Below are 14,123 nucleotides of genomic sequence, written 5' to 3' on the forward strand. Positions count from 1 at the left end.
CCGTGCGTGATTTCTGCTTGCATTCTGACCTTCTTCAAGCAGCATTCGAACAACGCCGAAAGCGTGGTCACAATGATGTTTCCAGACAATACCCAAGAACCAGGACGGCAGCCTCGAAACTTTCTTTGTTGTTGTTGGGTCAATGGTCTTGACTACTCAGCTCGCTAATCTAGAGATGCTATCACACGCTCAGTCAACTTACTTTCGTTCCACGTATTCAGTCCGCAGCCACTTCGCCGAACCTTCATACCTTGTGCCAGCTGATTCAAGTCGCATATCCGGACAAGACCTCTGTTCAATCGTACGGGCCCTAACAGCGGCAAGCACATCGGACGCCAACGAGTGCGAAACACGACAAGCAAATGGTTTATCAAAGTGCTTCCTCAAATGGGCAGAGGCAATCAGCAGACACCATTTACATCACGGTCACCAAAAGAGAGGCCGCTCCAGACAATAGTCAGTGTTCCGAAAGGGCGGATGGTTACAAGCCTGGTCATACTAACTTGTACCATCCAGCCCATCTCGGTAATATGTGGCGGCCTCTATCAGACGACCTGCCTACTGTCACAGTTACGAAAACCCTATTCGCCTCGGCGGAAGTAACCAGCACTGCTCCTAACAACGATTCTTCAGCGGCATCATCAGGTACAGACTCCCCTCCAAACATTTCAATCACTGCTTCGCCGTTTGTGGGAGTCCACGCTAACGACAACGGTATAGGTGGCACCAACACTACCACCATTACCGGTACGTCCACTGTCTATAATACTGTGACTATTACGAGCACGAGCATTACGACGAGCGTGCTGACCTCCTTATCGACCTCGTCTGACTTGACTTCTACCATAGACTCCTCTGCAGCAATCAAATTGAACACCACCGCAGTATCAAGTACATCAAGCACACCAAGCAGCAATACTCAACCGGCACAAGGGCAGGCAGGCAAGGTCGCAGGCTCTGTGCTTGGGTCCTTTGCAGCGTTTGGTATGATCGGTTTTCTGATCTGGTACCTTATGGCAAGGAAACAAGCAGGAAGCCGACTCAAGATGAAGTTTCATCTCAAAAGTAAGAAGTCCTCCGAGCCCAAGTCACCAAAGACACCGCATCTAGAAGACCAGTCGATACAAGAAACACGTTCCATCATGCTGCAGCAACAAGCCGACGCTAATGCATCGAACAATATCAATGCCTTTCTAGCACCTGGTATCCGTCATACTACCAAGAAGGAAAATCTTCCTAATCATCACAAAGCTCTACCATTGACGCCAAGAAAGCACACACCATCTGAGCTTCCAGGAAGTCCAGGTTTCTCCAAAATCGGCCTGGCAGTTTCGAGTAACACACCTCCCAACACTCCACCACTACCACGATCCAATTCCCAAAAGAGCACGAAAACCATTGGCAGTATCGCCCCATCAGTCGGTGACCAGCCTGTTCCTGCTTCTTTAATGCCTGGCTACGGCTTTACTCCTGTATTCGGTGCTAAGAATCGTAGTTCGAGTTCATCGCTAATGCCAGCGCCACTACGACCGCCAACAAAGCCAGCGCCAATTGTAACCACTCCACAGATTGGTCGTACAGATAGCATATCACCGCTTAGTCCTCGAGCTATGATGAACGCGGTGAGTAGCACGACAAGCAGAGCGTGGAAAAGAGCAAGTCAGGCTTTAAGTCCGTCTGGGTACCAGAGGATGCCTTTTGATGGACAGCCAGAATCTGAGGACTTGTACTCGGGCTCGTCGGGCAGCAAAGCTAGGAAAGATTCAACAGCCAGCAGGAGGAATCCGGAGCTAGAAATTGGTGCTCAGACAGACAAGGAATGGAATGGAAGCGGAAATGGAAACTGGATATAGGTTGTATAGAATTACCTTTCAGGGCGGGCTGCATAATAAGAACTGTACTTCATGGTGGCCAGATTAGTTGTCTCGTGGCATATCGAATGATTATTAACAGTTTACTGCTTGCCTCATTTCTTGAATAATAACCACTTCATCACCACCACATGAGGAAGGTCAAGTGTGTACTTGTTACCTAGTGCCCAGAACCAAGATCTATTACCGTCATGTCACACAGAAACCTAGACCAAGTCACTGCCACCATACTGGTGCATTGTCGAGGCTTGCTTCTAGTCAGATCAATCAACGCTTGACACAGTAAGGCTGCACCTACACGATGCAAGATGTTGCCTGTCTGGTCACAGTAGCATCTCGAATCTTGAGTTCACAGTTCTCCGGTCCTTGGATCATACATAGCTAAGCGCATCAAGACCCAAAACGAAAAAGAGTTGGTGTTGCCCCTGAAATTAGCTGCTCCACAAATCTTCTAGTAGTGGATGCTGGTAAAGGCTGCCACGCGACGGATGGCAAGCTCAGCTCAGCTCAGCTCGAATACGAAACTTTGTTGCTGGCATAAGCGAAGAACACAAGCATGTCCAGGATGTGATGTGACGACTTGCCCCGGATATTGTAGAGCTAAAGGATGTAAGGCTTGAGGTAGAAAATGAACTACTAGTAGTATATGGAAAATAAGAAGAATGGTAAGATTGTAAAACACAGCCAGGCTGGCTTCGTGGCTTTTGTCGACTCGGGGCTGCTGCCATTTTTCTTTCTATACACAAATCCCGGACGAATCGCGGGCGTGAATGATCTCTGGTAGAACCTGCCTCCACAAAGTATCGATGCAACAATGTCAGTGCGATTGCCGAGAATGGGTATTGCTGCTAGAGCATTGGTTAAGCGAAGTGACTGTGGTTGTGGTTAATGAACGCCCTTGCGTCTTGATTCGGAGTCTTCATATCTTGTGTGGCTGGCTGTTTGCAGGTTTGTTCGTATCGATCGGTTGCATGTCTGCACCAAGCGGTTGTGTTTCGAATTCAAAGTTGCACCTACTCCAAAACTTGCAGACGCCTCTTTCCACAATGATGACGCTGCAGAAGCCAAGATATCATCGTCTGTCTACTATTTGTGACCGTTGCCAGAAACGGGTATTCCAGATGTGCCCGTAAACGTGTTCCTGGACGGCTCGCCACATCCACATCGTTAGTTTGGAAGCCGCTGGCCATACCCATGGAGAAGAACATCTAACTTCCGGAACGTGTGAATGGTTATCCTTGAGGAAAGAACTTTGAGAAGATGGAACATGGCCAGGTTACACCGCCGTAGCAATATCAACTAGAGCTATGGGTTTAGTGCTAACGACCACGTTTGCTTTCGGGGTATTTCTAGATACTGTATCGAAGAGCAGATCTTTGAGTAGATCTTGCAACTCAATGCCGAACGTGGTTTTCAAGATGCTAGCGGGATGAGATCGGATATGGCCACGACGATCAAGATGAAATCCGTTGGCTGGGTCTTTCCAGTTGAATAGCAGACGAGTCAGACGGTGGACCCGAACAAGCATACTTGCACATCAAAAGAGCGCAGGTCCATGTATCATCTGCAAGCCACCACGTAGCTGTGTTGCTGCTCATTGGCATGTATCTGCAGAGCATCGTTTCCGGTCGCAGAGTATGTCAAAGACCCAGAAATTTATTCTTTAGTCCAACTCTGGCGAACTCCAGATACGGAATCACAAACCAGGATCGAGCTGACAACCAATAACCGTTCGCATTATGGAACATCCCTTCTTCGTTTCCGGTGGTTAGCTCCTCCGCGCCCCTCTTCTTCTGAATCCACCTCTTGGCTCAAAACTCCACTGAGCACGTCAAATTCGGCTAGCATCAGCTCATAGAAATGCTTGTGACAGATTCGTTTCTCGTTTCGCTCACCCCAGTCCGTCATCGTCTCACTGAACAAAGAAGACTATCAAGTACTCTGCCTGACGATAGATTGCGCAACTATACGCTGCATGTGAACAGCCATATCCCGAGAGTTTCGGCATAGAATCACTGCCTGGAATACGTGAACAGATGTGCAATTATCGCTACATGCTATTGTAGACCTTCAAGGTCGAGGATAGGAAGAACTGCGGTGCAAGTCCCTGAATCAATGCCAAGAAACAGGACTCACAGCAATATTTCCTTCCGATACGAACAAACTATCAGAGTGAGGCTTTCTCCTTACAAACTTGTGGTTACTGTATACCCAGTGACAGACACAACCATAATGTCCTTGCAGCAAGAGCTCCATGACTGCGAGTGTTGAGACTTTCCTGGTCGCCAATCAATCTGATGGAGTAGATGCTCTGGAGCCATTGCAAAAAGAGTTCGTCGACACAGCCTCTTAGCTTCGGACCTAAGTCAGCCCCTGTTTGGTGGACCTGAACCCATGTCCATTCATTTTAGTTGACGTACCTATCAGGTAAAGTATTTCATCTTCCGCTAGACGATCTCTTGAGCTCTTGCCTCTAGCCTAAAGTCAACTGCGAGTCTTTTCCATCTCTCACATAGTACTACTATACGCCAGCGCTGTTTCGTTCTCATTCACGCTTGTTATCGTGTTGTTACTATCGTTCAAATCAGCTACCTTCAGCATGGTTCTTCCCCTCACATATCGGCGACCAGCTCATGTGTCGCAAGACTCAATTAGTTCTGAGAAGAGTGGTGGCCAGGAATCACAAACTTCCAGCTCTTCCTGTCCATATGGCATTCCAGATGCATTGTCCTTCGACCGGATCATCAGTGGCGGTACCTGCCCAGTAAGTCACGGAATAGACTTCTCATGACCAATCTTGCTGACTTTTTAGCCTGTGACGACTCGAGAATTTATGGACTTCCTGGTATATATCGAACACGACGCCGAAAATCTTCAATTTTACCTATGGTATCGCGATTACGTGAAGCGATGGTCTGAGCTACCGGAGCGAGAGCAGAAGCTCGCTCCAGAATGGACTATCGAGCAGGCTCAACAAGCCCGAAACGAAATTTTGTCTGAGAAGGTAGCTGCGAAGAAGGCCGACAATCACGAGGCTGCCAAAGTCTTTAAAGGTACTGATTTCGAGATGAAAGCCAACAAGACTGCTGGTGCACCAAACCCTTTCAGTACTCCTCCACGAACACCGAGCCATGAGGCAGGACGTGAGAGCATTGCACCTTCCACTGTTGGCTGGAGTGAAGGTGGATCTACTTTGGGCAGTAACATGACTCACCATGAGAAGAAGACTGCGAATGCTTTCGAGGAAGTTGGTGCCTATCAACCATTCACCGTACAGCCTTATCGTGAGGAAGTCTCTCGTATCATCTCGATCTATATTGCAGATGGTGGCGTAAGAAGGCTCAATCTTTCAGCGCAGGAGAGAACGGCTTTGTTAAAGGCACTCTCCATCACCACACACCCTTCAGCATTCAGAGATGTCGTCGCTACAGCTGAAGCATCTCTTAGACAACAAGCCCATCCTAATTTCATTCGATGGACCATCTGCAATGGTAACCCACCACGACAAACCTTCGCTCGTGGATTAGGAATCGGTGGTATTGTTGCCGGAATCGTCGTCGGCCTTCTCATTACTCTCAGTGGCGTCAACCGAGGCTGGCGAGCTCTAGCCTTCTTGGCCTTTTTCATCGGTATCGCTACACTTTTTGCAGCCTGGAAAGGCATGTGTGTCGTGCTACACGGCATGCATCACAGACACCTGCGTCCCTGGGAATTGTTCGCTAGCGATGATTCAACTTCTTCTTCCGACTACGAGAGTGGCAAGGGGTCTTTCGACAGCTTGGGTTCTGCAAACAGTTACGAGGATGAGCCATGGGTTGCCAAGTATGACAAACGCAACGTGATTCGCAAGATCTTCGACCGTGAAGTTTGGATTCAAGAACCTGCCCTCCGATCTATTCAAGACACTATTTTCATTCAGGCTCTGATCACTGCTTTCATCACTGGCGGCATTTTAACAGGTATGGATAATCTTCAGCTCGTCTCGCTTCTTGCTTGCTAATTTTTTACAGCAATTTTCCTAGCCGTACCTGCAGGCAATTTCTACTAGTTGTCCAAATTTATGAAATTGGTGTTTGTGAAGTATGCTGAGATACCCATAATGGTTTTATGAAAGTAGTGTTTTTCCTTTGCTCGCTTGGGGAGTTTGGAAAGTCTCAAAGGGGTTCGGGTCTTTTGTTGAGCTTGGTCTAGTTTTGCTATATGTAGCCTAACATTGTCTCTTCGCTAGATATTTGAAGTCCTGAAAATCTATTAGCAACGATCTCTTTGATCTCCCTTAAAAACGTATGATTGTCTCATGTACATGCCCAGAAGTTCTCTATGCAGCTTTTACCCAATCCAGCAATGGTTCATTCTCCGACGTATCTAGTTCACTATCACCATTGGCAACACGGATTGAGAAGTAATAGTTGATCGAGGTAGACACTGAGTATGGACTTTATTCACCGAATACGGTCCATGGCGGAGATCTAAGAGATACGATGTTAGATCACAGATAGCAGCTTCCAAATGTATATACAGACACTGCATCTACCCACTTCCTCCATCACTTTGAATCTCAGTCACGTGATGCACGACGCGTCTGCGCGTTGTGAAAGACGCGCCTTCTCTTGCCAGAAATATTCCATTCCATTCCTCTGTGGCCGTGTCTATCGTCTGATGTTACACGTCAGACCGACATGGCTGGTCCCAGCGCTCGCCGTAGTCGTGCTCTGATCTCTGATGGCGACGGCGACACTTCTCGCCAAAGTACTCCAGCGTCCACCGCTGCTCATGATCGCAAGCGCATGCGAGCTGATCCTGAACTCGCTGCTAACTTACTGTCTCCTGCTGATGCAGCAAGGCCACAAAGATCACGAAGACCCGCTGCCTCTCGGCGTAGTGCCACACCAGAAGAGAGAAAGTTTGTGCTTCAACCAAAACGCAGGCATCAGCCTGGTGCAATTGTGCGTGTCAAGCTCACCAATTTCGTCACGTATACCTCCGCCGAATTCTACCCTGGACCGAATTTGAACATGGTAATTGGTCCCAATGGAACTGGAAAGAGTACACTTGTCTGTGCCATATGTTTGGGTCTGGGCTGGGGTCCGAATTTGCTAGGACGAGCGAAAGATGCTGCAGAATATATTAAACATGGATGCAAAGAGGCAACTATTGAGATCGAACTGCAGCGAGCCACGAGTGGGCCTAGCAGAACTGGCAGCAACCCTGTTATTACGCGAAACATCAAAAAGGAAGGAAACAAAAACATGTTCTACCTGGACGGCAGGCAGACTGCAAACAAAGTCATTCAAGAATTCGTTCGAGGCTTTAACATCCAGGTCGACAATCTATGTCAGTTTCTGCCTCAGGACAGAGTCGTCGAGTTTGCGCAATTAGGTCCGGTTCAGAGGTTGGAGACTACATTGAGGGCTGCAGCAGATCCAGAAGTACTAGAGTACCACGAGAGATTGAAAGGTCTCAGAGAAGAGCAGATAGAGTTCATGAGTCAGAATAAAGGAGATCGGGAAATTCTTCAAGATCTGGAGAAGAGGCAGGACGCCCAGAGAGTGGATGTTGAACGCCTGGAGGAGCGGCTAAGGACACAAAAGAAAATCGATCAATTGACTAAGTGCCGGCCAGTGCCAAAATATCTCGAGGCGAAGAACAAGGCTAAAGAACTCAAGGATCTCAAGGACAAATTGACAACGGAGACAGCAAGACTGAAGCAAGAATCTGCTCCTGCACTGCAGAAGGTGAATGCGAAACAGCGATATGCAGCAGCAGCTGTGAGAAACCGGGATGACGTACGAAAGGAAGTCAAGCGTGCTGAAGGCGAATGCTCAAGACTCGACCGTGAAGTTAGTAACTCTGGCCAGAGAGTGACAGACTTGGCAGACGAGCACAAAGCTACCAGGGATAGTAGCGCAAACGACAAGCAAGAGTATTCGCGAAAACAGCGTGAATTGGTTAACCTAAAAACCAGCAAGGAAGTTAGACCCGCTGAGTTTGATCACGTCACAACCAACGAGAAGCTCAATGAATACAGGTTGCGTCTCCGCCAACTCACACAAGACGGTGAGCAAAAAGACGAGGCGTTGCAAGCTGCAAGGAACCAGGGTAGGGAAGCCCACATCAGAAGGAAAGCAGCCGAGGAAAAGCTCAACAGCCTGAGTACTGAAGAGGGTCGACGTGAGGACAAGCTTGCTAGCGATGCAAAGGACACGGCGGATGCTTGGAGGTGGATCAAAGAAAATCAGCAGATGTTCAAGATGGAAGTTTTTGGTCCACCGGCCGTGACTTGCTCAGTCAAGGATCCTCGCATGGCAGATGCCATCGAAAGCCTCATGAATCAGGGTGACTTTCGAGCCATTACTGTCCAGTGCATGGACGACTTCCGTTTGATTCAAGAAGAACTTACCAAGAAGAGGAATCTTTTTGAGTTGACTGTTCGCAAGTCTGACGAACACGATCTGTCGAGGTTTAGATCCCTGATGAGTCACGAGGATTTGATTAAGTTGGGATTGGAAGGATGGGCGATCGACTACCTTGAGGGGCCGTCTGTTGTTCTAGCCATGCTCTGTCAATCAAGACAACTTCACCAGACGGCAACCACCAGTAAGACGTTGTCCGAGGAACAAGACCAAGCGATTGGGAAGAGCTCAATTAAGAACTACGTTACCAAAGATAAATTCATCAAAGTCTTCCGACGCGAGGACTACGGAGTATCCACGACTCAGACCTCAGATATCAAGCCGGCAAGGTGGTGGACCGATAAACCAGTTGACACTCAGCGAAGAGAAGAACACATGCACGACCTCAAAAGAGAGCAGAAATCAGTACAATCCTACAAGGAACAGGTTGAGCAGCTCAAGACTGAGATAGAACGTATCAAGGAGGAAAGACTGCAGGAGGAGTCAGCACGTAATAAGCTCGCCGATGAGAAGGAGGCAGCGCAGCGAGCTCAGGCTGCTTACAATGGTATTGGCACCAAGATTGAGCGGGTCGAGGACCGCCTCAGAGTGTTGGAGGGAAACATGGCAACTGTCAAAGAACGATGTCATGCCATAGCCAGGCAGAAGGACGAGGAAATGCTCAAGAAGGCTCAGCATATCCTCGAGTACTGTGAGGTCATCCACTCTCTGAAGGAGGCCAGCCAAAAACTTCTCGAGGCGGAGGTTATTGCTATAGAAGCCCAGAGCGACTTTCAAACTCTGGAACGTTTGCATTCGACATTGCGCGACACACTCAAGCAAAAGGAAGGCCAATTGAATGCTGCCAGCAAGGAGCACGAAGTAGCTAGACAATCAGCGTTGGCTCTCAAGAGTTCGTTGGAAGAGGTTCGTCAAGAGGCAGAAACTCTATCAGAGGAGGAGGATGACAACAGCCTGTTCGAATTGCTGCAAAGCTTAGCGATGCAGCGAGACTTGACAGAACAGACTCTCGAAGACATGATCGATGCAGAGAATGCAAAACTTGGATTGACAGATGGCGGTATCAACGCTGCGAATGTCATTCGGGAATATGAGGAACGAGCTAAAAAGATTGAAAAGCTGCAAACCAAGCTGAGAGACTACAACAAAAAGCAGGATGAGTACATTTCTTCCATCAAGACAATCAGAGAGAGCTTCGAGGCAGACCTGCAGTCTATCATCGAGAAGATCGATGCCGCTTTTGCAGAATCATTTGAGCGCATTGGCTGTGCTGGTCAGGTCAAAGTTCATAAAGCTTCATCCGAGGACCCAGCAGACTGCACCGAAGAGCTTGGTGGACAAGAGAACGGCCTCGACTTTGCAAACTGGGCCATCCATATCCTGGTCAAATTCCGAGAAAAGGAACCGCTATCTCTTCTCGACAGCCACCGACAATCAGGTGGTGAGCGAGCAGTCAGCACAATCTTCTACCTCATGGCTCTGCAAAGTCTTAGCAAATCTCCGTTTCGTGTCGTGGACGAAATCAACCAGGGCATGGACCAGAGGAATGAGCGCATGGTTCATGGTCGGATGGTCGATATCGCTGCTGCCAATGAGCGAGCTGTTGCGCAAGGTCAAGCAAATGGCAGCCAGTATTTCCTCATTACCCCGAAGTTGTTGTCTGGGTTGAAGTATGAGAAAGGTATGACTGTTTTGTGTATTGTTAGTGGAGAGAACGTTCCTTCGGCTACAGATGTTAGGAGGACTGCTGAGGGCGGAGACGAATATACTGAGAAGGGGCGGAAGTTCGATTTTGCGGCATTTGCTGGACGTGCAAGACAGCTGGGATTGGGCCGTCTCCAGGGAGGAGAAGGCAGGATGGACTCTAGAGCCAGTATGAGAGGAGTATCTGTTAGTGCCTGAGTAAGTGAAGCAAGTTGCTTGTTGGTAGAGCACTCCCCTGATCGAGGTTTTGTGTGCATGAGGATATGGCTATTGCGCAGGCCAAACAAGCTCTATGTGTTCACATCAAATACTACTTCATAGATACCCACAATACAAACATTATGCCCTGCAAAAATTCTGGCTTCGAAAACCACGAACAACTAGAATGTAGCCACTCGAAAAGGAGGTCGTTTCGATCCTGAGGCGTACGCTGCTACAATGGTCATCTTCCTTAGGCCTCGTCTCGTGCCGCTATTCCGAAGAACGTTGCATCGAAAGGACCGTCTACCACGGAGCGTGTTTCGTGGTGGATGTACGAGCTGGAAGTCTCGGTGATCGACACATCCGCTGTACTTGCTGAGCACGGCAATACTGGATTTTATTTCGTAAGCAATACGTTCACTCGTCGTGGCAACTATATTTAGTGTAGGGTTTCGAAGTGGTACGACATGGAGCAGACAGTACTCGTGGCTTTTTCTGATGACGATGCACGTGGTGAAGCTGAAGCTGAAGCTGACCTAAGCGTGCCGCCTGCCGAGTACGTGCAAATGAACCAGGGGAAAAGTACATCCTGGCTCGTGGTACTCGTAAACGAAAAAGAGCACTGATCACTGGGTGCCAGTGCCTAAAAAGAGGTTCGCGTTTCTCCTATGATGTCAATCCCGCTGCATACCGATATTACTTGGGTATCGTTTCTATGCTTCAACTTCAGTTTACCAACAAGCAGTCGTGACTTGCTGCTCACATTCAGGGTATCATTTGCAGCTACCCGACTTTTCAACCTCCGACGACTTCCTCTCTATCTACGCAGTTGGCTGCTGTAGCGAAGTCAGGACATGTATGTTCTCATGGTGCAGTAAAGAAGTTGTAAGGAGCTGTAATCACGAGAGGGGGACTGCGAAATGACGTAGCATTTTCCAAGCATAAAACAAGAACGAGCCAGGATATGCTTAGCTCGGGCGTTCTTGGCATCGCTTCCCCAGTTGCTGTTGCAGTTGGTCGCTTCCTTCACTGGTCCGACAGGATGCCATCCTTGCATTTACCTACGTCTTTCTTTTCGATCACGAGCCCAAAGATCGAATCAGCAAATTATTATGCCTCTTCCACGGCTGAATGAACACGAGTAATGCGAACATGTTTCCTCCTTGCCAGGTAATCGCTCTCCCTCATTGCCGGAGCCTCTTCCACTGGGGCCGCGTTCCGGCTCCATGAATAGACTCCATTGCGCACGGGTTTTGTTTTCACGTTATGTGTGATATCACTCACCTCATTGTCAAGTGTGTAGGCACGCTAGCACACTGAGACTAGTTGTCGTTTATAATCGCTCTTCCTGCCTGTTTATGTCAATCGCGTTCGCCTAAAGTTCAATCTTCACATTGCTCCTGGTCGTTTGTCGTCGTCGTGCCTTACAATGGCACCCAAAATGAAGAAGCCTGGTATGCCAGGCATGACAATCTATTTCGACCAGTACAATCCAAACGACGAGAAGGGCACTGATGTCAGGCGTTCACTGGCTGACCTCGACTACTCCCCACTCAAAAGACTGACGGGTCAGTCTATTGCGATGGCAATGCTGGTTTCTATGGGTGGTCTAATGTGAGTCCTTCTGGTTTTGCTGTTACGGGTCTAAACTAACACGATTTAGTTTCGGTTATGATACTGGTCAAATTTCTGGCTTTCTGGAATTGCCTGATTTCTTGGAACGATTTGGTCAACCAGGCCCGGATGGTGAGGCTCAGTTTAGCAACGTACGATCTGGTCTTATTGTCGCCATGCTGTCTATTGGCACACTGATTGGAGCTCTTGCGGCTGCTCCCATCGCGGATAGGATGGGAAGACGTCTTTCCATCAGCTTGTGGTGTTTTGTTTGCGGTATTGGCTTCCTTGTCCAGATAACAGCTTTCCATGCTTGGTACCAGATCATGATTGGACGTATCATTGCTGGTTTTGGTGTTGGAGCTTTGTCTCTGCTTGTGCCCATGTACCAGGCAGAAACAGCACCACCCTGGATTCGAGGTGCCATGGTTTGCACATACCAACTTTTCATCACCCTTGGCATTTTCCTTGCAGCCTGCTTCAACTTTGGAGTGTACGAGCATCAAAGAAACAGCTCAGCCTCGTGGAGAATTGTGATCGGTGTGGGCTACGCTTTCTTGATCATTTTGGGTGTCGGGATCATTTTCTTCCCGGAAACTCCTCGATATGCATATCGGGTAGGCCGCAAAGAGGAAGCCAAAGAGACTCTTTGCAAAGTCTATGGCGCACCACCGAATCATTACTCCATCTACACACAGATGGAAGAGATCGAGGCCAAATTTATCTCCGAAAAACACATCAAAGGAGGACCTCTCTCCGAAATGGCGTCCATGCTACGTGCGCCTCGAGTTGCTCATCGTCTCGCTCTTGGTATGGGATTGCAGATGTTTCAGCAGCTGACAGGTGCCAATTACTGTGAGTTCATCACGCCTTTAGTAATTAACCGAGCTGACACTTCATAGTCTTTTACTACGGCACAACCATTTTCCAGTCTGTTCAGATTAATTCTTATGTGACACAGATGATTCTGAATGGCATCAACTTTGGCAGTACTTTCATAGGTCTCTATATTGTGGAGCACTATGGACGACGCAAGTCTTTGATCTTCGGCAGCATTTGGATGTTCTGCTGCTTCCTGGTTTTCGCTTCAGTTGGACACTTCAGCCTGGATCAAACTGATCCTACACGTACACCACAGGCTGGTATTACTCTGATCTGCTTTGCCTCCTTCTTCATCTGGGGTTACGCCATTACCTGGTACGTAAAATCCCTGGGGACAGTTCAAGTGGGACTGAGCTAACATTGTTCGCAGGGGTCCACAAGTATGGGCACTTATCAGTGAACTGTTTCCATCTCGATATCGAGCCAAGGGCATGGCTTTGTCAACTGCATCTAACTGGTATGTGAGCATACGTGTGTCGATACACATATTTCTCTTTCCATCCCCCTTTCCCCTCTCAGGTATCAACGATTGCTAACATTGGTTGATAGGATGTGGAATTTCTTATTGGCCTTTTTTACTCCTTTTATCACTGGGGCTATAGACTTCAGATATGGCTACGTGTTCGCAGCCTGCAACTTCATGGGAGGGTTAATCGTCTACTTCTTCTTAATTGAAGGCCAAGGACGAACGCTTGAAGAGATTGACACAATGTACCTTGAGAAGGTCTCGCCGATGAAGAGCAGCAAGTGGGTGCCACCATCCGCTGAAGACATGGCTCGAATTCGCCGACAGGCAGGTACAGATGAAACAGCTGCTGTGATGAACAACTCAGATGATGTTGAGCAAAGAGGCACGTTTAGTGGGGAGACAGAGCGTGGCTCAGATGGTATGATGAGAAAACATGAAGACGAGACTGTTCAACACAGAGAAGGAGGTGTAATTCGGTAAGAGTAAACCATGATGGAGGAGTAGCACATTATCAATTCGAGGTATTGATAGGAATACTCAACTCGTCAAATTTTCCAATCGTGTTCGAATGTGGATACAACAAAATGCGTTCCCACAGATTGCTCATTAATGCCTTACAACGGCGCCCCAAATTTATTGAAAGCTGTTCCCGTCGTATGATCGGCAAGGATCTCTATACCTAGCTGGCCAAGCAGGGGCAAAGGTTTACAAGAAAATATCCAGACGGAAAGATCGACAGCATGAATGACGGGGTTGACTGCAACAAGCGTCCACAGTGCTTCATTTGTTGAGAGGGCACCTGTAAACAATGATGCGAACCTCCACGTTCTGTCCCCAAGCCAGGTTGCTGGGGTTGACCCGGTCAGGAATAGGCGCCGCTAGAAGGCTCAATTGGTTCACATTCCTCGTCTGGGGAGTCTTTTGTAGTGCTAGAAATTAAGCACAGGCATGGTGGTTGCTGCCTGGTTT

At 48.3% G+C, this 14,123-nt stretch overlaps 4 protein-coding genes across 4 annotated transcripts; all 4 read left to right on the plus strand.

Annotated features, from left to right (window-relative positions):
* Positions 1–530: 530 nt before the first annotated feature.
* On the plus strand, positions 531–1,853 carry LTR64_004864 (uncharacterized protein; the record flags this gene model as incomplete). The annotated part of the gene is made up of 2 exons (XM_064899208.1): positions 531–747; positions 850–1,853. 2 exons carry the CDS (start codon positions 531–533, stop codon positions 1,851–1,853), a joined length of 1,221 nt encoding a protein of 406 aa, XP_064755165.1.
* Positions 1,854–4,470: 2,617 nt separating this feature from the next.
* On the plus strand, positions 4,471–5,919 carry LTR64_004865 (uncharacterized protein; the record flags this gene model as incomplete). Its single annotated transcript, XM_064899209.1, has 3 exons — positions 4,471–4,635; positions 4,684–5,830; positions 5,882–5,919. The coding sequence occupies 3 exons, from the start codon at positions 4,471–4,473 to the stop codon at positions 5,917–5,919; spliced, it is 1,350 nt and encodes a 449-aa protein (XP_064755166.1).
* A 631-nt stretch (positions 5,920–6,550) lies between these two features.
* SMC5 (Structural maintenance of chromosomes protein 5) lies at positions 6,551–10,186 on the plus strand (the record flags this gene model as incomplete). The annotated part of the gene is made up of 2 exons (XM_064899210.1): positions 6,551–9,965; positions 10,017–10,186. 2 exons carry the CDS (start codon positions 6,551–6,553, stop codon positions 10,184–10,186), a joined length of 3,585 nt encoding a protein of 1,194 aa, XP_064755167.1.
* A 1,444-nt stretch (positions 10,187–11,630) lies between these two features.
* Positions 11,631–13,634, plus strand: HXT5_2 (hexose transporter hxt5; the record flags this gene model as incomplete). Its single annotated transcript, XM_064899211.1, has 5 exons — positions 11,631–11,803; positions 11,853–12,658; positions 12,706–13,000; positions 13,056–13,142; positions 13,235–13,634. 5 exons carry the CDS (start codon positions 11,631–11,633, stop codon positions 13,632–13,634), a joined length of 1,761 nt encoding a protein of 586 aa, XP_064755168.1.
* Between the last annotated feature and the right edge of the window lie 489 nt (positions 13,635–14,123).

Source organism: Lithohypha guttulata (assembly GCF_036872675.1).
Source record: "Lithohypha guttulata strain CCFEE 5908 chromosome Unknown scaffold_3, whole genome shotgun sequence".
Taxonomy (NCBI): Eukaryota; Fungi; Ascomycota; class Eurotiomycetes; order Chaetothyriales; family Trichomeriaceae; genus Lithohypha; species Lithohypha guttulata.